We start from the raw sequence: 23,512 nt of genomic DNA on the forward strand, positions 1-23,512 counted from the left end.
TGCCTTCGCTGCCTGCAGACATCACCAATCGATCTCCGCACCACTGTCCTGCACTCACACCCAGCAGCCCTGAGGTTTTGACTGTGAACTCCAACCTTCCATTAGAAAGAGGCAGGGAGGGGGAGCCTGGGTGGCTCAGTGGGTTGAGCATCAGACTTTGGCTCAGGTCATGAGCTCACGGCTCGTGGGTCCGAGCCCTGCATCGGGTTCTGTGCTGACAGCTCAGAGCCTGGAGCCTGGAGCCTGGAGCCTGGAGCCTGCTTCGGACTCTGTGTCCCTCTCTCTCTGCTCCTCCCCCGCTCATGGTCTATCTCTCTCCGTCTCTCAAAACTAAATAAACATTTAAAAAAATAATAAAATAGGCAGGGATACCAGAGGGGGATCTGCCCAAGGTGCCCCTGAGACGGCTCCACTCTCCGCACAGGAGGCCACCCCGCAGGGGAGAGGAGGTGGGGAACGGCCCTGCTAACCCACAGCCCCACGGACTGGACCCGCTGGAGAAGACTCGAGTGGTACTCCCTACAGCAATCCCTTCAGGATTTGGGCCTAATCCCAAGCACGAGGGCGGGCTAGGGAAGGATTTGGTTTCATTCCTTCAGATGCCCAAGCCTTGGCCTGAGCCCCAGGGCGGAGGAGTGAAGGCGCGTGGCTGCCCAGCCTCTACCAACAAAGCCTTCCTTTATTAAATAGAGATCGTGTTACATTCCATTCAAAGGAGGAAATCGGCCACGGTGAGGGATGTGTCCAGGTTGGACCCCAGTCCTGAGTGGGCTGTGAGGGGCGAGGAGGGGCCTGCGTCCTGCCCACCCTCCCCCGGTCCTGTGTACAGGGCTTGGCGACCTCAGCCCCCACTGTCTGAACGGCCACCCACAGCTGAACACAGACACGGTGTCCTGAGGCCCTGTCTGTATTTTACTTCGGGAGCAAAGTATCCTAATCCTTCCAGTGGTGGGGGCAGGGCCTCCAGGAGCACAAGGCTCAGATGGAGGAGGGGGGGAAGGTCAAGTGCGAGGGTGGGAGGAGGGGCCCTGATCCATCTGAAGAACAGTTTGGGGTAGTTCTCAAGCAGATGGTGTGCAAGTCCTTGACAGCCCCTTGTGGCTGCACTGCCCCCACGGGAATGGGGGAGGGATGGCCACACGGGGGTGCTGGTGGCCCAGGGCTTGGGAACTGAGGTGGGAGATACCCTGGAGGTCAGGCCACCCAGTGTGAGCCCTTTCTGAGGACATCACAGCAACAAGGTGACTGCAAGCAGCAGCTCCCAGGACTGCAAGGGGGGTGCTGAGCCCCTGAGTGTGGGTCCAAGCTCCTTGGTCTTTGGTGCCTTCTTGAAAGTCTCCTGGTGGCTGTAGGGCCACTGGGGAAGGGCGAAGGGTCAGCTCATGAGGTCCTGTCTTTCCCGGGATGAAGATTTGGTACCGGCTCAGCAAGGCCTCCATGGCCTGGCCATCTGTCCATCTGCTCGGCTTCTGGCTCAGGGCTGGCGCCAGGACCCTGTCTTCCTGTCTGTCTGTGCCGGGGCAGGTGTTGGCTGTGGCTCAGAGCCCCCCTCCAGGCTCGGCCATGCCCTAGGCCTCCTGGGGAAAGAAGCCGAGCTTGGCCAGCGACATCTCCTTCCGAAGCCTTGTGATCTCCCAGAACATCGGCTCCGCTGCAGGCAGAGAGAAGGTGGACGGCTCAGTGACAGGGTCACCTCAGGCAGATGGTCCAGCCCCCGTCCCCTAGCTTTGGGCAGGGCAGCTGACAGGTACCCTAGGGCTCCCGGTTCCCCAGGACAGATAACCTCAGTAAGTGGCTGGACCTCTTACAAGCGCCACGCTGTGGCCTTGCAAACTGTTGAGGGCTGAACCCACTCTGCACCGTACCAGTGGGAGAGGTGACACCACCCCTACGGCCTGACACCCACCCACACAAACACGCTGCCACACATTTGGTGGTGATTTCCAACCCGTATCCTTGGGGTCTCAGAGACCCCGAGCAGTCAGCAGAGCCATGGATTCAGCCCAAGATCCCCTCCAAGGCCTTGACCCCCAAGCTGGGGAGGACAGGCTCAGACTCCAAACGGACTGGGCAGCAGGGAACCGAGTTTGGAGGAGGGGCGGGAAGCTAGACCTTGCAGAATAGGGCTGAAGGGGATAACAGGTGGATGCAGGACCAGCCCTGGCAAGAGTGAAGTGGGAGGCAGCGTTCAGTGTCAAACGACCGGCCGTGAGGAGGTTACCCCCAGTGGGGAGGAGATTCACAAGGGACACCCCATCGTGCAAGGTTTCTGATGCCAGGCCGGTAACAGGGAGCCCCGGGGCCTGGGAGAGGTTGCTGGGTGGGAGAAGGCAGCCGGACCCGGCAGACCCTGGCAGGGTCCTCCCCTCTGTCAGGGCAAAGCCCAGCCTGTCGACCCCTCAGATGCTGGCCCACCCTCTCGCTGCCCCCATCCCTCCCAGGCGCCGCCCTCGCCAGCCACCAGGGGGCGCTCACCTTCCTGCCGCACCAGGCCTTGCTGGATGTAGCGGATGTAGGTGAGGAAGTTGCACACTGCGGTGATCTGTGGACACAAGTGAAGAGGCTGTGACCTGCCAGCCCTCACGCTGAGGGTCCCCCCAAGAGCCAGGGCAGGTCGGAGACCCGAGCCACAAATCCCACGTCCCATCAAAGCTAGATAATGAATGCTCCCTGAGTGGCACAGGACCGGGCTCTCAAATTTAATTGCCAACAGTGGTATTAGTCCTGCTCCCGGGAAGAACAATAGCAGCAGCTAACGTTTAACCCGGTACGCGTATCCGAGTGAGGCAGACATGCTTATCATTCCCAGTTGACCCAGGAGGAAAGCAGAGACTCCAAGAATGAAGCCACCGGACAGCAATTACAGAGGCCACGAAACAGTCAGTGGCTGAGCTGGAAGACGAAACCAGGTGGCTCGCCCTAGAAACCACACTCGTCCCCAGGCAGGCCTGCCTGCTCTGGGCGCTGGAGGCCCCAGCCAGCCAGGCTTTGGCCCAGTGCTCTTGGTAATGCCAGGCGGGACAGGGGGATCCGGAGCTGCTCACCGGGGCTGCCCTGGATCCCTAGGCCTGAAGCCCCCAGCTTGGCCTGAGGCCTGCTCCATGCCGGGCCCTGTGCTGGGCACCGCGGACCCCAAGTTGGCCCTTCCACGAAGACTCACATACCGCAGAGAGGGTGCTGCTGGTACCCTGCCCAGGCCCCTTCCCCAGACTGGGACCCCCTCTCCCCACTACTGAGAGGGTCGTCCACTAATGGCTCCTAGGTGCCCCTCCGTCCCCCCGTCCCCTGCATGCCACAGCCAGTGACTGGCCCGCACGCGGTGTATAAAAGGTCAGCCCCCTTGCCTCAGGGTGGAACCCACTCTGGGCTCCAGGGCCCCCACGGATCAGATTGCAGCCAGACTCCAGCTGAGGCCGGACACTCCTCTGCCCACCCTATCCCACATTCACGCCTCCTAAGAATAGCATAAAATCTTCGTCCGGGGCTCAGCTTCTAGGGAACTCAGCCTAAGAAAGGGCAGAGGGTAGCTGGCAGCTGTGCCCACGGCAGCCTGTACTGAATGTCCGGCGCCCGGGGGCAGGGACGTCAAGCGTGTGGGAACCCACAGGGTCCAGAGTTGCAGGGAGGGGACAACACCCCTGGGCCCTCAACCACGTAGGAATCCTGGCCAGCAGGACGAAGCAGGCGCAGGGGGGTCAGGGCAGAGGTCGGTGCAGGAGAAGCTTGTGGGCCAGGCCGTGGTGTTTCCCAGTGGCCAGCGGGCCCCCACAGGAGGCTGGTGAATGAGGTGTGGCACCGAGCAGGGAGGTTCTCTCCCCAGGGCTGCACTTTGGGGACACAAATCTCTTCCCCCTGTGGATTCCACACTCCTTGGTCTCTTCGGAGTGTGGGGACCACATCCTGAAACTTCACAGCCTTCTCGTCTCCCATCCCAGCTCTGCCCAACGCAGAGACATAGCAGGCCTGGAAGAAACACGGTTCTAGAGGTAGTTTTGCCAGGCACGGAATGTCTGGCGCAGATCCTTCTGGTGAGCCCTGGAGGGGATCAGGAAAATGCCACCGGACAGGGCTCTGGGCACAGATGCGTGGGGCGGAGGCTGCAGCGAAGGGGGACTGGGTTCAGCATGGGGAGCCTCCGGGTCTAGGCTATACCCCCTCCTAAGGCATAGACTCCCCATATGCAAATGGGGGCTCAGCTCACTGCCGTGGGGGTGGCCAGGACAACACATTGGACGCCCTGCGGGAGCTGTCGTAACCAGACAAGCTGCCCAGCAGTGGGGCCATCTGTCCACTCTGATCCCTGTGAGGAGCCTCTAGTAGGTTGAGGGCAGGAGATGGTTCCTAAAGGAGGACCCACCCACACTGTGTCACCTTTGTACCAAGCTTCAGAACCTTCTCACACATTCTCTTTGGCTCCTTACAGTCCTGTTCACAGTCTGTGAGGGGACAGAGGAACGAGGACCACCCGACCCCTGCCCCCAGCTCAGTGAGGTCCACTGACGCAGCCTGGGCCACTTGGCATGTGAGGACGGAAGCTAGGATTCCTGGAGCCCTCGTGGCACCTGCCACTGACAGTCAGGCTCGAGTAACAGACGTGCCTCAGAACGTTCTCAAGAGCCTGGGGCCAGAGCCTGAGCTGGGAGTCAGGAGCCTGGAACTTTAACCTGAACTCTAATGTCACTCCCATGGTTAGGTTTCGGCCAGCACCCAGGTCCCTCAGTCCTTCACCCCTAGGAACTGAGTCTTGCCGATGGCCATGGGAGCTCAGAAGAGGACCACTATCCCCAGGAAGGAAGCAGCCAGCCTACCCCTTGACTGGAGCCTCTGACACCCTGAGCAGAAGATCCAGCTAAACTGGGCTGACTCCTGCCCCAGGGAGACCGTGATGATAAACAGGTGTTGTTTTAAGCCACTAAGTTTATGGTCATTTGTTTTGCGGTAATGACAAACTAATTCACCAGGCTCGGCTGTGTGGCCCCAGTCAGTCTCTGTACCTCTCTGAGCCTGTGCCCTGCTCTGCAGATCAAGGCGGTGCTCCCAGGCCTGGAGCCCGGAGCCCCAGCCCAATGTGCCCCTGAGAAGCCAAGTGACACTCCCATTGGATGACTTACCCTGGCCCGGGAGGACGGTGAGATGTAATAGTGATTCTCTGAGTCCCCAAGCCGGATTCGGTGGCGACAGGCACGAGCCAGCCCGCTCAGGGCACAGGTACTAGAGGAAAGCAGAGGGGGCCTTGGAGGCTGGCTGAGGCTCGCCCACCCAGCTCACGCAGGCAGGACGCAGCAGCCAGAAAGATGCACAGAGGGAGGGAGAGGCAAACAGACACGGGGGGTGGGACCTGGCAGCCCCTCCCTCGACCCCAGCTTCCCAAGGAGCCCAGGGCCAGGCCAAGGAAGGGGCAGCCCTAGAAGTCCCTGGGATAGATCTCGGAACTAAGCTGGATCCCACCCCTAAAGCCCTCACCTCGCCACTGTTGGGCAGGAGAGTTCAGTCAACCTCATGCCGGGTGTACCAAAGCCCCACTCTCTGCAGTCCGCCTACTTTATCGGGGCCCTCAGACTCAGTGATGCCTTCCCCAGCTAAGCAAGAGTCTTCTCTCTCCTCCACTCTGTCACCAAGTCCCCAGGGTAGGCCACGCAAGGGGCCTTTGGCCTGGATCCTCTCAGCTCCATGTTACAGCCAGGGGCTCCTCCAAAAGCCCGTATGTAGCCCATCATCTTTCCCCCGCTGCTTTGCTACTGCCCAGGAAACCGTTATGGAGAATCCAGAGCAGAGGAAGGTTAAGTAGGCTCCTGGGGTGCGGGACTTATCAGTGCCTTTGCTGCCTCCAGATTCTCTGTGACTCTGATTGCACTTGGCAACCCTCTTTTCAGGGTACATCTACTGATGAGCTTGTGAAATGCTGGCCTAGTGGGTCAAAGCCCAAACTTCATTCAAGGCCCTTTACACTCTGGCCCTCCTGTGTGGCCTCAGCCCCATCTCCCTACCCACGCCACCGCTCTGCAAACCCAGTGATGCTTCCATTCATACCGTGGCCTCTCACACCTTCACTCATGTCCCCTCTGCCTGCAAGGCACATCCCTACTTGGCAAACTGCCACTCATCCTTCAAAATGGCTCAAATATTCCCATGAGTGACAAGACTCTCCCCAAGGGGCCTCCCTGGCAGGTCAAATCCTGGGCTGCCAAGGGAAAATGCTCCCTGTCTCTGCCCCTTGCTCTACCAAGGCTATTTTGGTCTGCTGCGAGCCCTGCTCGATGCCAGCTGAGTAGCAGGAAAGCCGAGACATGAGGGCTGTTTGGTTATTTATTAGCAGAAGGGGAGCCAACAAATGACTTCACTTACATGTCAGTCGGGGCCCAGAGCCCATTGTGGGAGAGAGAGTTGGGGGTGGGAGAGGCATGTCTGTCAGGCTGGGAAGAGGGAAACTCCAGCTCCCAGACCCCCCTGGATGGCCTGGGGGTCCGTGACTAAAGGCAGCAACTTCTGCCAAAGATTCCTCCCCGCACAGGGCCGGGGGGAGAGGGGGGTGGTGATGGCAGCCACCGTGCTTTTGCACTCTAGCCCCCCCCCCCCCCCCCGCCGCCCCTGCTCCTCTCGGGTCCCACACCCGGACCCTCCGCAGGCAGGCCTGAGGCTCAATCCCTGGCCACCCCCTCGGCAGAGCTCAAGGCTAGGTGTGGCTCTCTCAAGTGCGCAAGGAAGGGGGAAGGGCGCTGAACGTACTTGGTGCTGCCACACTCCACCGCGGCCACCTTCGCCGTGGGCGGCGTCTGCGAAGCCACGGGCTCGATGGTGAGCGTGTTGTCCTCCACGGCGGCCCGTACCAGCGCCGAGAGCTGCAACAAAGCGGGGCAGCAGGTGGAGCAGTGAGGGGCTGAGCTCTGGCTGAGGCGCTGGGCCCCGGGTCGGCCGCCCTCTGCCCTGCCTCACCTCCTGCATGGTGAAGTCGAGGCAGGGGCCCACGTCCTCCCGGTACACCCTTTCAAGGAAGGGGCAGGACTTGTCCAGGGTGGGGGATTCCCTCCAGGCCTGGAACTCTGCGAACAGGGTCGTGTCCACCTGTGGGGGAGGGTGAGCGGGGCGCAGCGGTCAAGGCGCTGGGTGGGGGGGAGAGGCAGCATGGTCGGGATGGGCAGAGCCCACAGCGATGGGGAGGCGGGGACGTTGCGGGACGGGCCCCAGCCTGCCGGCGAGTCTGTCCCCAGTGGCCAGGGAGGGAAGCTGAGTCCCGAGGAAGGACGGCCTCCTTCCTTTCGCCCCAAAGACCTCAGAACTCAAACTTGCACATCCAAGTGTGCTTTTAGCTTCCTGCCTCTACGTGGGTCCAGGGCCCCTTCCTGAAGACCCTCACTGCCTCCTGGAGGGGGAGAAGTTGAAAAGTGGCCCCGCGGGACCCCCGCCCCCCTCCCCGTACACACAGGTACCACGGCACACACAGACACAGGCACACGGAGGGAACACACGCGGGCCGCCTGCTCTGGAGAGGCGACCCGCTGGCCGCCCTGGGGCACGTGCAGTGTGAGTGAGGCTGGGGGTGGGGGACGGAGGGGCGGCCCCTCTCTGCGGCCATTACCTGTCGGGAAAAGGAGAGAGAGGTAGCGGAGGTGGAGGTGGGGGCCGTGGGCGGCTCCCCAGGTAGGAGCTGCCAAGCCGGCTCGTAGGTGAGGTGAACAGCCTTGCTGGGGACCACGCAGAGAAGCAGGGAGAGGAGGGGGGCCAGCCCGGGCTGGGTGGGCAGGGCAGACGGACGGACAGACAGACAGGTGCACAGAGACAGACGGGGGGAAGGAGATGTTAGTGTTCCGTCGGAAGCTGAGAGCTCGGAAGTGGGGGGAGGGGGAGAGGCCTGGCCCGCAGCTCCCCCCTGGAGGCCCCAGAGACATAGGGCAGGAGCGGGCTGGGGGCTGCCTTGGTGTCAAAGACCACAGGAGACAGAATCCCACGACAGCCCTTGTAGGGCTCGCCGGGTGCAGCCCTGAGCCGAGCTCCTGACATCCAGGTCTCGTCAGCGCCCCATAGCCCCAGGAGGCCCTACTTTTGTGAGGAAACTGAGGCTCTGGCAGGTGACCTCACTCGCCAAAGGACCTGTGGCCGCTGCCCAGCCTGGACCAAGCAGCCCATGCACCCAGCCACCCGGGCGGGGAGGGAGACAGCTCCCAAATGCTATGCTTGTCTAGGCACCGGAGCCAGAAGGTGTCGAGGACCCTCGAGTCCAGGGATGTCCCAAGACGGTCTTGGGCGTCAGGGCTGTGGGCGCCCAGGGTCCAAGCAGCCTGTCCCCAGAGGCCCAGCAGCGGCCTCCTTAGGCCGAGGCCTCCTTGTGTCTCCAAGCAGAACTCCCCCATCCCCCCAGCCAAGGCAGGCCCTCAGGCCAAGGCCAGCCTCAGGCGCACAGAACATCACCTCCTGCTTAGAGGGGCTTGGAGGGCCTATCAGGCCCCCCACGTGGTACACCCAGAGGCCGAGGCCCAAACCTCCTATCACAGAAACCTGCCCAGCCCTCCCAGAGGACACAGAGGCCCAGAGAGGGCAGGCCAGGCTCCAGGTCACACTGTGAGGGGTCAGGCCTCTCCACTGGGCCCCACTGCCTGGGGGACTTTGGGCACTGTCTCCCTGTCCCGCGTCCACCACCGCCCGCCCGCCGCCCCTCACCTCTTTGCCCTCCTTGTCCGGGGTGAGGGTATGTCCGGCAGCGGGGCACACGGCGGGGCAGAGGGTGCTGCTGGTGCTCTTATGGCGCAAGTGGCCCTTGCGGGGCCCGGCCTTGGTGGGGCTCAGCAGCTGTGGGTGGAGCTCACGGTTGGGAGAGGCCGGTGTGGACGTGAGGACCAGTGTCTTCAAGGCTGTCACCTCTGCCTGCAGCATGTCGATCTGGCCGGGGTGAGGTGGATGTCAACCTTAGTCCAGGGCTAACGCTGCCCAGGCTGCCCCTGCCTGCCGCCCCGGCTCAGGACAGCCTGTCCCGGCAGTGACTAGTACCCGACCCCTGCTGTTACCCTTGGAATGGCCTTTGAAGGGGGGACTGACACACCCATTTCACAGCTAAGGAAACTGAGGCTCAGAGAGGAAATGCGGCCTGCCTGAGGTCACGCTGTACGTCAGGGCTCTGTGACGTGCACCTGTCTGGGAGCTGGCCGGGCTTCCCACTGAGGGGCCCTCAGGAGCCAGGAACCACACAGCCCTCGCATTTTACAGATGTGCAAATAGACTCCAAGAGAGGAAGCTACCGGCCCAGGCTCCCACAGCCAGCCTGGGGTTTCTGCTTTGTAAAGGGCTTATGGAAGGAGGCAGGAGAAATTACACTGCCCACGGGATCCTCCCTGCCCTGGTGAGGCCCCGCAAAGGTCTCTGGTGCAGTGCGAACGCTGCTGGGGTCCCCGGGGAGCTGTGTCGTCTCAGACACCTCTGCCTCGACGTCCTGGGCCGTGGTCTAACCGTCCCCGCCACCCACGAGAACACGCCGGGGTCCCACCGGGTGGCGAAAGCCCAGCGCTCTTGGGGGCTGGCGGGGCAGGGCGGGAGCTCTGGGTGTGGCTCGAAGCACGCGGGGCCCTCACCTTGCCCCGCGCCTCCTTCAGCTGCTTTTCCGACGCTGCCTGCTTCATGTTGGCTGCTCGCACCATCTTGTGGGCTTCCTGGGAAGAAGGCAGGCTCCGTGTGAGTGCAGAGGGGACTGCGGACACTTAGTAGCCGCGTTCCCCAACCTGCAACCACCCCCCGCCCCCGCCAAGCCGGCCACCACACCTCAAACAGGCTGGCTGTCAGCTCCTCCAGCTCCCGTTCCAGCTGCTCCCGCACCCTGGACAGCCGCTCACACTCCTCGTCCTTCAGCTTCAGCTCCTGGGGAGGGGGAGGGGTTCCAGGTGGGTGGCTGTGAGCCCCATGGGGGCCCCAGGCCTGGCATGGATGGGACCGGGCACCCCGCTTCCCCCCACCCGCCCCGATCAGGCTCTATTGCCAGGGCCATCTTACGTGGGCCTCTGGGCCCCGACCGCCCTTCCTCTGTTGTCCTACGGTTTATGATGCCTTTTCCATTTAGCCTGTGGCATGTTGAAGCCCCACCTGCCAGTCTATTAGAGCTTAGGACAGGCTTTCAGAGAAGTCAAGACTTCTAGAAGTCCTTCAAAAGTCACAAGCAGAACTCTCTTCTGTGCCTCCCTCACGCCCAGCACAGGCCTCCGTGCAGCCGGCCCTGGCAGGTGCACGATCTCTCTGGGTGCCCAGGGAGAGCCCACAGCTCCTCCAGACGGGCCCCTTGTCCCCGCAGCCCCTCCCGCTGCCCTCTGAGCCCCCACCTTCTGGGCTTTGTGAAGCTCCTCCTTCAGGAACTCTGAGCCCTTCTCGCGGATCTCCATGGAAGAGCTTCGCAGGCGGAGCACGTCCAGCGGGGCGGCCGCAGGGCCCTCCTCACCTTGGGCCTCCTCCCCTCCAGGGGTCTCCGCCAGGCCTCTTGGGGACTCCGTCCTGTGGCTTTTGCAGGGGCCCACGCTCTTCCAGGGGACGGGGACAGCCTCAAGGGGCGGCGGGTGGCCCTCGTCTGGGTGGGGCTGGCTGCGAGGCAAACAGCAAATACAGGGTGGGGTCCTGAGATCCAGAGCTGAGCCCAGGCACCAACCCTGGACAGTACACCTGCCACTCCCGGCCTACTCTGTAAAATAGGGACTCAACCCGTGAGGCTGTCAAGGGCAGAAGGACCAAACACGAGGTCACCTGGGGGCAAAGCCACGACTCACTCACCTTTGTCAACCACCCTCTCCAGCTCAGGGCCTAGGGCTGAGCTTGGCACACAGTAGGTGCTCAGTTTATCTGTCCAGCAGAAGACTGGAAATGCATCAGTGCTGAGAATCTGAGTTTCCGCTTCTACAAAGTGGGGAGGATCCCAATGGCCCTACCTCCAGGGTCACTGGATGGATGTGACCTGCATAAAACCTTGGCACCCAGGAGGCACTTAAATGGGAACCGCCTTCTTGGCTATCGGTAATGCAAATTTTATGCAAATTATACCCCATTTAGGGTGGCGGGGAGAGGAAGGACCCAGCCAGGGCAGGCATTGCTGAGGTAGGAAAGTTCTGCCAAATAGCCCAGGCCAGGCGGACTGCCTTCCTGCTCCCTGTGGGGAGCAGTCTGGGCTCTCTCCGCTGGTCTGCCTTGTGAGCTCAGGCAAACACCCTTCTCTGGGCCTCAGGATCCTTCTCTCCCTGAAGTTGACGACCCTAGAGGTAGTGAGGGGGCCATCAGCCTCTGTCCCCCACCCCCCACTGTCCATCCACACCCCTCACTTTGCAACAGACCCTGGGGAGGGAGGGAGGCAGGAAGGGAGAGGGCCGGCCGGCACTGGTTTGTGCCAAGACAGCACCTCTGGACTCGCTCAGTCAGCAAAAGCTGGCAGCTCCTGAGCCAGCAGCTTCTGAGCCTCGGTGGCTGGGCTGAGGGTGAGTGGCTGGGCCAGGCCACTGATAACAGTGGGGAAGTGGAGGGGAGGGGGCTCAGCGGGGCCCACACAGGAGGGAGGAAAGACGAGGCCAAGGGGTCGTGAGACTCAGGATTGCTGAGGGGAAAGTGTGAAAGGCAAGACTGGGGATCAGCTGCTCCTCCCTGTCATCTGGACCCCGGCACGGTCACCAAGCAGCCCCTGAACGTCGGTGCCCCTCCCAGGTAACACAAAGGGGCTGGGGACCCAGGGACCCCCGCAATGAGCCCATTCCCAGCCCTTCACGTGGCCCTGTCCAGGCACCTAGTTTGGCCTGCCCTAGGCTTTGGAACTGGCCCAGAGTGTGGCCTCATGGTTCCTTGGCTGAGTCCTGCCTGGCAGGGACCGGGGACTGATAGATGAAGTGGGAAAACACATCTGTCACTCCATCAACAGCGTTTATGCCAAAGATCTTTCCTAATACCCTTGGGGGTGGGGGAGAGTCTCGTTGGCAAGGGGTCCCTGAGGCTCGAGGAGGGGCTATGGCAGCACTATGGCGGCCCTGGGCTGGGGTCCGCACCCAGGGGACTCCCACCATGCCAGATGCTGGGATACTCTGCCCATGCCCTCTCATTTAGGGCTCTCAGGAGCATTTCTGGGACTGTCCCCATCCCACAGATGAGGGACAGAGTCTACAGAAGTGCAGAACTTGCCCGGGTTCACACAGCTGGTGGGTGGCTGTGCAGGATGGGCAGCCAGGTCTTTGGCCTGAAGCCCCCACCGGGTGGGTGGGGGTGGGGGGTGAGTATGAAATCACTGCATCAGCCTCAGGGTCAAGGTCTACAAGGCCCCGGGTGGACTCAGGAGACGACTCCTTGCCGCAGCAGGGAAATCTGACCCAATTCCGGCCTGACCAACTTCTCAGCCTCTGCTCAGGCCCAGACACTGCCTCCCAGGAGGGCAAAGCCAGGGTCCATGCCAGGCTCTGAGCTGGGGTACGCGCCAGCCCCTGCGAATGTCACCAAAGTTCTCTGAAGCTGCTTCCCACCTGTGGGACAGGGGTAACGACCTAGAGTCACTGGAGAAGCACCATGTAAAGACCGTGCCGTCTGTGGCCACATTTGGCAGATACCCCTACTGTGCCTGCCCGGGCTCTGGGTCCCGCGGCTGAAACCGCAGGCCTCAGGGAGGTCCTTCCCGCTGAGAGTCTGGAGGCCCCGGGCCCAGTGCCATTTCTTCAGGTGAGAGAGGATGGCCATAGTCACTCAGGCTTGGGGGTGGGGGGGCGGGTGGCAGACCCCAACTCGAGGACTGCACATTTCAACAGGATGGGCGAGAACTGTGGGCCAAGGGTGGGGGTGACCCAGGCAGGATTCCAGGTTTCAGACAGCCAGCCCCAGTGCCTTTCCCTCTGCAAGGACCACCCCACACATCAGCCATGTCCCCGCCGAGGAGAAAAAGACCTCCAGCCCCTCCCACGAGGGCCACCAGTGGGGTCTGGGCCCCGGGCCCGAGTGAAAGACACTAACTCTCCTGCTGGTCCCAAGGGCATGGGCTGGGGTTATGGCTGGACTGCCCCCCCTTAGTTTCCCAATAGGCTCTCACTTTAGCCCCCTGCCGGGAAGGATGGGGGCCCTCTTTTGCAGCCAGAGGCAACAGTGGCCTCCCCACTACCCATCTCCCATCCTCCCTGCCCCCCCGCTTCCCCAGTGAAAAAGCCCAACTCAAAAAATCCTAATGGCTGAAAGCATATGAAGAACACGTCTACCCCGTAGTCACGAACCACCCAATGCCGGGGCCAAGGGTTCAGGAAAGACACCTCCCCCCCACCTCGGTACTGGAAGGGATGCTTGAATCTGTAGGCCCTCCCCTCACACTTCTAGGCTGTGAGGCGACTCAGAAATTTCAGGAGGGGCCCTAGGCCCCACAGGTCCAGCCCCAGCTTCACACACTTCAGCATCCCAAACCAAAGGCTGGCAAACCTCAACGGGACCACCTGCACTCCTTGGACAGGCATGGGCTATCACACCGCACCCCCTCCCCGCCCCTCAGCCCTGGTCCACGGCCCTCTGTTGGAACCTTTTCAGTCCCCATTCCCCGCAGAAACAGAGTCCAGCATCCACAATATGCTGCAGGGGACCCTGGGAAGGGGTTAGAGGCAGGAGATAGTAAGAGTCAAGGTCAGAGGAAAGTGGGAGCATCCAACACCCTCCATCCTGAACCGGCTCCACTGCCCGGAGCCCACGACAGTTTATACAGGAAAGGCCCCACTGGGTCACTTCCCCAGGAAACACACAAGGGGGTGGGGGTGCAGTAATGCAATCCTCACCCCCGCCAATCCTGCCCTAGGCCAGCCAGCATGGCTTTGTCTCCATCCACAAAAAATGGCAAAATGAGAACCAGGTCCCCTGGATTCTATGGTCTTCAGTCACCCGGAAACCCCCACTGGACCAGGAGGGCCTGTGCAGAGGTCACTCCCAGGGGCCAGGAGGGCCCAGCGAGGATCCTGCATACCTCTTCCCATCTCCAGCCCAACCGGCCTGCCATGAGGTCTTTCTGCCCCGCGGTCTCTCCCTGTCCACTGACCAGGGCCCAGGTCACCTCTTTGAATTAAAGATCCCTGTGCTGATGGGCATGACAGGTTCATTAAAGAAGCTGGAAGGAGCTGGTTATTAGGGAGGCTCTGGAATTGGAGGGAGCAGAGCTGGGACCACCGGGACACAATGGGACCGCTAGCCTCTGCCCGGGGGCCAACAGGGCGGCTTCGGCTGATCCGGTCTACAGGGTGGTGCCACGGCACAGGGGCCCAGTTGAGACTCGTGCTCATGCACCCACAGGTGTTCCCATAAGCCCTGAGGGCACCGAGGCTGACAGCCAGGTGACTCCGGTCTGGGGGCCGCGGGGGGTCCCAGGAAAGCCTTCCTGCAGAGGCTCCCCGACTGGCCAGCAAGCCCGGCCAGGCTGAGCTGACAGAGAGGGGCTAAGCCTACAGCTCCAAACCGTCAAGCCGTGTTCGAGTCCCAACCTCACGATGCCGCGGCAGGGAGATGCTCTCCCTAGCCCGCTTTGGACGATGAGGCACGTGATGTTCAGAGAGGGGTGGCGACCTGACCGGAACAGACAGCCAAAAAGTGACAGGGTGGGAACTGAACCCAGAGTCCCAGCTCTATCGCATCATGTGACGCGTCAGCCGGAAAAATCCAGACGGGAGGAAAGATGAATGGTGGTTTTGGAGAAGTGGGGCGGGATGCAGATGGGGTTTGAGGAAGTCTGTGGGCCGGGAGGGGGCTGTGCACAGGCCGCACAGACACAAAAGACTCAGGGCTGGGGGGACTGTGGCACGACCTGGGGCTGGAGAGAGAGACAGGGGAAAAAAACAAAACAAAACTGCCGTGCCTAAGGCCAGAGAGCCAGCCTGGAGGTCTGAGGAGCAGCCACTGCCAGGGTTGAGAAGGGATGGTTCCAGAAGAATAGGACAAGGGTGTCATATATTTCATACATAGGAACAGGAGGCCAGGCCTGCAAACAGAGTGGGACCCCAGCGTGGGGTGGGGGACGGGGAGAGAAGGTGCAAGGGGGAAACAGAGCGGGAGGGCGGAGGTCACCAACAGCCTCGGGATGGAAAGCAGGGAGGTTGGACACCTGAACCCGGTGGACCAGACCAAGCAAACCGTTCCCCGCCACAGCCCCAGGGCTGCCAACCCGGTCCCAGCCCAGACAGGAAATCCAGCCCCGTGTCTCCACTGGGAGCCAACACAAGGCCTGGGAGGGTGGGCGCCGAGCAAGGGGGCACACAGCACATGCCTCACATCCTCCTGCTTAGTCCTAGAAGAATCTGACGCCCTATGACCTTGAAAGTCCAATAGATATATAGTGAGCGCCCATCGTGTGCTAGGCACCCCACCAGCCCCGATCCACCCAATCTGCATGACTGCACACGGAGCCCCCTTCGGACCACATTCTAACTCATTTTGCTCCCCCTCCTCCACCACCCTATTGGGCACAAATCCTGGGCAGATCTGGGGAGAGTTTAGGACAAGCAGGATTCTCATGAGGGTCTGAGCTCCACACAAGTGCAGGAAATATAGCTCCACCGGTTGAGGGGGCAGGGGCTGGTGGGGGGGGCGGGGTTAGTTAGATCCAGGAGAGCTTCCCCAGAAGAAGCAGCTGGGAAAGGTGAATGACTGCTTCCCAGGAAGGAGGCCCGCCCTCCTGCTCCTGAAGCCCCCAGGCTTCATACTTCGGAGGAAGTCTGAGCCTGTAGACCCCTGTGACCTCGGCCCAACCGGCAGGGGCTCACAGATCCAAGCCCCGTAGGGTAATCAACACCCAGAGCAGTTAAGTGACCTGCTCAAGGCCACACAGCCTATGTGCAGCCCTGGAGCGCCCCCCCACCCAGGGTCCTGTCTGCTAGGACACAGTCCTCCATCCCTGGGAGGTTGGGGGGGGCTTGTTTCATTCCTGAGGGGTCAGTCAGAGACTGGCCCTCCCTAGAGAGAAGTATGATTGGCCCCATCTGTCAGATAGGGAAACTGAGACCAGGGGGCTAGACCAATGGCATGTGGCCGCTTAGCGGCAGAAAACTAGCCCAGAACTCAATTCCTGGTCTTTGCTGACCGAGCCCCAAGTGCCCAGCACCATGTCAGCCGCAGATATACCCAAGATGCTGTCCTCATCGCCTCAGAGCAGGCTTGGCCACCAAGACTGTGGACGTGGGAAACTGTGGGAAATGGGGAGGGAAGTATCCCAGTTATGGGGGAGCTGCCTCTGGGTCCAGAGTTCAGGGCTCCTGCTCACGGAGTCCCCAGGAAGAGGGCCTGCCTGAGCTCCTGCAGAGTCCTGCCCCTGCCACCCACCCTAGGAGAGCAGCCCTGGGTCCGGGGCCAAGGGGCGAACTGGCACCAGGACCCAGCCATCAACAGCTGCTATTCCTCACCTACCGATGAGAAAACGAAACCCCAGGGGCATTGACAGCTTAGCCAGGGCCGCTGACTCCTGATCCCCGACTCATACTCTAGAATGAGGACCCAAATATATACCTACCCAGACTGTCATGAGCCACTGGAGGCCACAAGCCCAAGCAGCTCAGTTAGACTTACGTGGGCAAGTGTGACCCCAAGCAGGGTCCCTTCCAGCTCCTGCTGGGGTCTGGATGAGTTTCCAGGACACCAGACCCCCAGTGGGTGCTGGCAGCTTGGCCCCTGATCCTTCTTCAGCCCCTGCCTCCAATATCCAAGTCGGGGGAGGGGGGTCCAGAAAAATGCAGTGCTCAGGGGAACCCCAAAACTCTGCCTCTCATTTCCAGGTCCAGCTCCTCCTTCTGCCCTCTATGCTTTCCATCTGCATTTATAAAGCACCTGCTAGGTGCTCTGTACCTGAGGCCCTAGGGGTCCAAACGTACATGCAAAAGGTGAGCTATATTGAGGATCACGGCGTGGGGAGGTCAGCTTGGCAGCCTGGTTCATCCAGAAGGCTCTTGGAAATATGGCAGGGAGGCCGGACTAGGGGTCTTCTCCAATACCTGGAGTCTTTTTGACTTTGTCTTTAAAGAGAGCGTCTATCTGTTGACGGCTCCCAGCCCTGTCCGTCTGGCCCTGGCCTGGATGCCTCCAGGGAAGGGCACTCTGGGCCTGGACCACGCCTGGATCACCTGCTCATTTCATCCAGAGACCCAGAGAAGTGAGGCCATATGCTCAAGATCACACAGCAACTCAGCGACTGTGTTTTGCCTGGGGTGGCCCCAACACGTGGGGTCACAAGCTTCTTCCAGACTAGGCTGCCCCTTAAACACAGTTAACCTCAGGCAAGGATTGCGCTAATCTCACCAGGTTCCACATTAACCACTTTTTCCGGAAACTCACTCTTCTTGGGCGGGGTGGGGGTGGTAGTGGTCATGGTGTGGTGATTACGTTTCCAAAGAACACACAGGCTCCGCTTCAACTTTCGCCCTTTAAGAGGCTCACCCTTCTCCACACCTCACCCCTACCAGGAGCCCTTTCTCTCAGCACCCCCTGCTGGGGACAAAGCCCCACAACTCCCTAGCATCTCAGCTCCAGCTTTACTGGGCGCCTCGAGTAAAGTGGACCCAGCCCACATTAGAAACCTCTCCAACCTGCCAGTCTCCCGAGAGGCTTCCCTCACTCCCCAGCTGTGGCTGGGAAGGGGCCCTGTCCTGGGACCACCCAGTTGGCCCAGTTCTTGACAGGAATACAACCCACCCCACTCTGGCCACATCTCTTCCAGGACCTGCCTTTCCAGGCTATGGGGAAGAGGAAGTGTTTGCCCAAGTTCCTGACAAGACCACAGTCTTTCTGCACGGCCAGGGCAGGGGTCCCACGCCAGGTGGGCCAGAGACTGGGATCACCCCTGACAGCCAATAAACAGTCACGGGGACTGGGGCCACGAAGCCGGGCCCCACGGCTGTGCCGCCCTCCTTCAGCCCACAGGGAGGTCCCACCCCACACCTCCGAGCCAGGCCGGAGCCAGCAGCCCCAGACGGAGCTCCATCAACTTACTAGCGACCTTGGCAGAGACCCGGCCCCCTTTCCCCCACTGCACTGCTTTCCAAAGGTTCATCCAGGCTTGGGGGCCCCCTCCTCCAGGCGCGCCCCCCAGACTTACTCTGGCTTGCACCCCCCGCTGCCTCCCTCCTCACTGGCGCTCCAGAGGAGCTAGGAATTGGCGCCGTCCCGCCGGGGAAGGTCTGCCGCCCACCCTTCACAGTCCCCACCCTCCCGGAGACCCCCGACCGCCCCCCGCCGGGTGTCCTTCCACCTCCGCCCCGAGTTGGCTCGCCCGTCCTCGGGCCACAGGGGGCCCCTCCGCCGCGGGCAGGGGGCACACGCGGCAGGGACCCCGAACCCCCGGGGGGCTGCCGCGGCCCGAGCCGGCGCGGTGCGGCGAGCGCGCGCGGACCTACCCGCTCCACATCCCGGCGCCGCCGCGAGCTCCCTGCGCCGCCCGGCGCCGCGTCCCCGCCCGCCGCCTGTCAGTCCCTCCCGCAGCCCCGCCGGCCGCGCGGCCCCCCGGCCCGGCCCGCCCCTGCCCTCCGCGGGTCACGTGGCCGAGGGGGTGGCCCGAGGACACGTGCCCGGCCCCGCCCCTCCGCCGGCCGCGCGCCCCGGGACGGTGCGCCCGCGGGAGCCGGGGGGGGGGGAGGAGCCCGGTGTCGGCGTCCTGCGCCTCGCGCCGCGCTCCGCAGCCCGCGGCCGACTCGTCTCTAGGCCCCCCGCGGCCCCGGCGCAGGGAGGCCCGAGCCCTGGGCCACCGCTGCATCAAGAAGCTTGGCGACCTGTCACCGAGAGCCTGCTGACACCCTCCCACGCCCACACCCCGCCCCCCCTCCCCCGGGGCTCTCCTTCCTTGGGCTCCCCGCTCTGTGCCTGCTCCTGCGTGGTGGGAAAGGGGCCAGGCCCCCAAAACAAGTTTCCTCGGGTTTACTCTGAGTGCCTATCCGCTTTTCCCAAGGGAGGACCCACCTTCGGCCCGAGTCTTCAACCCCGGGCACCCCCCGCCAGCCCCGCAAAGGGGCCTTTCCGTCTTGTTCGGAACAGCGGGTTCACTGCCCGTCGCTTCCCTGCCTTTCCCCAGCGTCTGTAGTTAAGGGGAATGCACCCCCACCAAGCACACCCGTCTGGTCTCACGTCCTCTGCAAAACCTTTTTCTGCATCCCAGACCACTGGTCTTCCTGTTCCTGAGTCCCTCCGTCCCTCTGTCACCCGTCCTGATCACTGGCCTCGACTTCAGCCCGGGGCTGGATCCAATGAGAATATAGCTCTAATCTCCCGCCAGGGACGGTAGCTTCCACCCTCCATGTCTAGGGAGGCCTGGGAGGCCAGGAGGAAGGAGGTGCTTCCCTTCCAGAAGCTACCAGAACTCAGGGCACTACTCTTCCGAGCCCACAGAGCTGAAACCCCAGGCTTGAATTTGTCAGGTCTTCATTTGGGGACACACATTTCTTTCATTCATCCATTTGTTCATTCGTTCATGTACCCCTTCGGAACGCAAACTGTGGACCATACAAGGGCTAGGGATCCAAAGGAAAATTGCAGACGCATGCTCTATTATCCTGGGGCTCCGATATGGGAGGGAGAAGGGGGGTGGGAGACATACTCACAAGGACTTCCACTTCCAGGGTCACGGCTTGCCCAGGGCACACCTTGCTAAGTGCATGGTGTCCTTGTCAAAAATAGAAAACAGTACTGCTTTTCCAGGTGGGCACAGCCCATGCCAAGGTACAGGACTTGGCGAGTGGAGGGCAGGCTAGATTTCATGCCTTGCTCACTCACTCCCTTGGCTGGCACCTTGTGCAGTGCACAACCTGTGCAGGCCACTGTGACATCCCTTCTGACCTACCAGAATCATTCTACCCAGGCCTCCAACGCCCTTCACTCTGTGGGGCAATTGTTTCCCCGACTGTGGTTTCTCAAGGGCAGGGACCAGGTCCTTCTCGGTGCAGTGTTTCTCCACCTACCCCAGCCCATCCCAGAGTCTGGCCCAAAGCAGATGTCATCATGTTTGTTGACTTGAATTCTATACCAAATAAGCGTTGAGCAACAGTGGTCTTCCCGACACGTGCTCTGTTCGTTATTTAGAGGAAGGAGGAAAAGACACAAATAGAGCTCAGGACAGGGCCTTTACCCTCCAAGACTTCATAAGCCTGGGCAGGAGATAAGACCTGGTCCAAGCCAGGGTAACCCAGACTGGTGGGAGATAAGGCATGGAGAGGGTGTCAGCCCAGAGGAAGAGTCCTTAGCAGGAGGGGGGATGGCTAGTGGGCTGTGGAGGCCCTTAAGCGAAGCCTCCAAGGACAGATGTGGGATCGCCACTCTGGGAGCACGGACACCCAAGTACTACCAAAAAACATCACGTCATCTATACATCCAGTGGTCATCCAGTGGATTCCGGGTCTCACTAGCTCCTCCCACCACCCATTGAGCTCTGCTCCTCAGCTGCAAAGGATAGGCTCAGAGAAGTTCGGGAACCTATTTGATATCACACAGCCAGGGGTGATGGGGCTGAGACCCCTTACACCAGTTTTCTGGAAGGGCAGCCCAGAAGCCAGAGAACTCACTAGAGGCTGCAGCTACGTGCAGTCAGACAACAAACAGGGAGCCTAGGAGAGGCCTGGCCAGCTGGAGGGGAGGGAGAAGTGAAAGGTGTGTCCTCTACCTTTAAGACACTGCCCTTCCCCACCCTCCTCCCTGCCATCCCCATCCCCCCCTGACAGCCCTGACCACAGACCCTTGGCTGGAAACAGATGAGCAGGAAACTGCCGGCCTGGATGACCCAGGCCCTGATTCTGAACTTAGGTCTCTCCTCAGCTCACTGTGTGACCCAGGAGATGTGCCTTGCCCTCTCTGAGCCTCAGATTCTGTGTCTGTACAGCCACCAAGTTAGAGAATCAGGGTCACCCCTTGGCAACTGACCTTGTAGGAGGCTCATGAAATCCCTCATGGTTCCACGCCAGTCCCCCCTCCCCCCCCATCAGGAGCCTGGCCTCTCACCCCCTCCTCCCCAGTGCCCCTGCGGAGTGGCAAGAATCCTCCTCTCCTCCCCTCTATGATCAAGGTCACTATCTCACCTGTCTGGGTCCCAAGGCTCCTCTCCCAAGTTCCCGTCAAGGGCAGGTCCCAGAACCGATGGAGCGTAGCGGACAGCCCCCGAGCTCATTGCCAGGAACACGGGGCATGTCCCTCGGGCAGGACACCTGGTGTGCTCCTTGGGGGCATCCATTGCCAGGGCCAGCCTGAAGGTCCCTCCGGAGACTGCCAAGCAGGCGAGCAGCAGAAGCCCTTCTCCCCCACCCCTGGGCTGAGCCTCACGCTAACCTTTGCTATCTCTGAGAAGCAGCAGCCCAGGAGGGAGGCCCCTCCCAGCAGGCCTGTATCTCCTGAAACCCCGTAATTATTAACTCCCGTGGCTCGGCGGGCAGCAGACGGCTCTGGGGCCCTCCTTCCCGGGCTCTGGGCCAGGAAAGGTAAGACACCCTAAGGGGTCGTGGGAACTTTCCTTTACATGCCCAAGGCCCCAGGCTTTCACTCGGCCCGAAGACGGAGCTGTCTGTCCCCTCCTTGGCCAGGTTGCTGAGTTGGAAAGAACCCGTCCAGCCCAGGCTCTATCACCAGTCGGTTGTGTGGCTTTGGGCAAGAACCTCCACCTGCCCCACCCCCCATCCCTGGCCTCGATATCCCCTCGATATCAACCACTGGCGTGCATGGACACCTCAGTGTAGCAGTGAGGAACACAGGTCCGGTGTCAGGCCGGATTCACACCCCACTTCTAGACTATAAACCTTTGGGCATGTTACTTTCTGTGCCTCGGTTTCCCCAACTGTAATATGGAATCTCACCCTCTAAGGCACACCAGGCCAGCTGCTACTGCCCCAGACATGCCCTACACCTCCGCTTTCCTCACACAATGTCCCCTACAGCACATCCTACCCCTGCTGATAAATCTCTTTTGCGAATACCCCCTCTGCCAGCAAGCCTTCCCCTGTGGCATGGGAGGGGGGGAGCCCTCAGACAGATGTCCACCTTGTGTCATGACGATTGGAACGGTCGGACACCCCCACGAGAAATGAGTGACCCCGGGGGCAGAGGCTGGCCCGCACTCACCACCAAATCCTCAGGACCCCCTTGTCCGGGACATGGTCAGCCTCAGTCTACCCAAGATAGTTTGTGTGTTTCACCCTGTCTCATTTGGCTTGAAATCTAATCCTGCTTCTGCGGTTCCTTGGCTCTGTGGCCTTGGGGCAAATCACCTCACCTCTCTGGGACTCAGTTTCCTCATCTGTGAAACGGGCACGATTGTCCCCGGTGAGGTCGTGAACATCACAGAAGGTAACATCTGTGAAGGGTCTGCCACCCCTTGAAATGAGAGTTTCATTTCTCTCTACTCCTTTCTCCCTCACCTTCCCTCTTCTTTCCTGTCAGCCTCTGAGTTCCCTGTGGGGGAGAAGCGGCCAGTTCCTGACTAGCAGTCACACCCCCCACCCCCCAGCCCTGCCCCGCGGATAACAATATCTCCTACTCAGGCTTTGGGCTTGGATGCTCTCAGCCTAATGCAAACCAGATGCTGGCCTTGCCTTTCCTGGCAGTGAATTTTCCATGGCCTGCTCCCACCCCCTTCCTGTTTTTGCTCCTCACGGATCCCCTGCTAAATTCTCTCGTGCCCCCACCTTCCTCTGCAGGGCAACCTCTGGGCCCACCTGGAAACAATTAATGGAAAACAGGAAGTGTGGAAAGGCGGGAGGGGGGGGAGGGTCTCTCCATCACCCCAACATGGCAGGAGGGAAAGGAGCTCAGTCCGGCTGGTGACAAAGTGTATAAGAGATAGTCCCTCGCTGCTAAGCACCAGCCAGCCCCTCAGGGAGGAAACGGAGTCAGAGTCGCTTTGGGGGCTGTAGAGAAAAAACTGCTACCTTCTGGACATTTAGGCATAGCTGGGACTTCATGGGGAGCTTTAAGGGCCTTGTCCTTGGCTGTGACTTAGAAAAAAATCGGAGCCAGAAGAGGCCCAGGCCTCGCTGTTGCAGATGAGGAAACTGACTTGGAGGCTCGTCCAGGGTCACTGGTGAGTCAGAGCCAAGAGGCAGCCGGGGACTGCTTGCCAGTAAAAGCTGCTCCCCGAAGTCACTTCCCGGGCTTGCTATCTCATCATCCCCGCTGCCCTTCCCCCGCAAGGAGCCCTGGGCCCCATCACGAGGATGCTCACAAGGCCACCCGCAGCACCTGGCCAGGCGGACCTGGATCTTCCCCACCAGGAGCCGGGCACTGGGAAGCGAGGCCTGGGGCAAGCCCTTGAGTGTGCGTGTTGGGAGCTCTACGTTTATCCTCGCCCCGTGAACCCCCTCGGGGCATCCAGGGCTGGCCCTCCTTGGGAGGACTCCACCATTCCCAGGAAAACAACAGCCCGAGGGCTCCCTGAGAGCACGGCCCTGGCCGCCCCTCCCTCGGCCAGCTGTGCTGAGTGTTTGGACAACTGGATGGAATGTTTTGCAGCTACAGTCCTCCCTGGGTCCCTGAGCTCAGATTTCAAGAGGGGCGGGGAGAGGATGCTGGCTCCAGGGAGAGAGAGAGAGAGGCTCAAGAGGTCAAA

General features: G+C 61.2%; 1 protein-coding gene across 5 annotated transcripts; it reads right to left on the reverse strand.

Moving 5' to 3' along the window:
* Positions 1-661: 661 nt before the first annotated feature.
* RAB3IL1 (RAB3A interacting protein like 1) lies at positions 662-21,216 on the reverse strand. 5 transcript variants are annotated; one of them, XM_047071116.1, is made up of 11 exons: positions 20,997-21,216; positions 10,299-10,554; positions 9,748-9,843; positions 9,561-9,638; positions 8,656-8,874; positions 7,577-7,729; positions 6,934-7,062; positions 6,727-6,839; positions 5,112-5,211; positions 2,476-2,542; positions 662-1,651 (listed from the first exon to the last, which is right to left on the reverse strand). In XM_047071116.1, the coding sequence occupies exons 1-11, from the start codon at positions 21,146-21,148 to the stop codon at positions 1,569-1,571; spliced, it is 1,446 nt and encodes a 481-aa protein (XP_046927072.1). In that variant the 5' UTR covers positions 21,149-21,216; the 3' UTR covers positions 662-1,568. The 5 variants fall into 5 exon arrangements, with proteins under 5 accessions (XP_046927072.1, XP_046927073.1, XP_046927074.1 ...); XM_047071117.1 differs by lacking the exon at positions 20,997-21,216 and adding an exon at positions 18,333-18,410; XM_047071118.1 differs by lacking the exon at positions 7,577-7,729 and having other exon boundaries at positions 20,997-21,213.
* Positions 21,217-23,512: the final 2,296 nt, after the last annotated feature.

This window comes from Lynx rufus, unplaced genomic scaffold, assembly GCF_022079265.1.
Source record: "Lynx rufus isolate CCGP_SWC_20201006 ecotype Redwood Valley unplaced genomic scaffold, mLynRuf1.p SCAF_9, whole genome shotgun sequence".
NCBI classification, from domain to species: domain Eukaryota; kingdom Metazoa; phylum Chordata; class Mammalia; order Carnivora; family Felidae; genus Lynx; species Lynx rufus.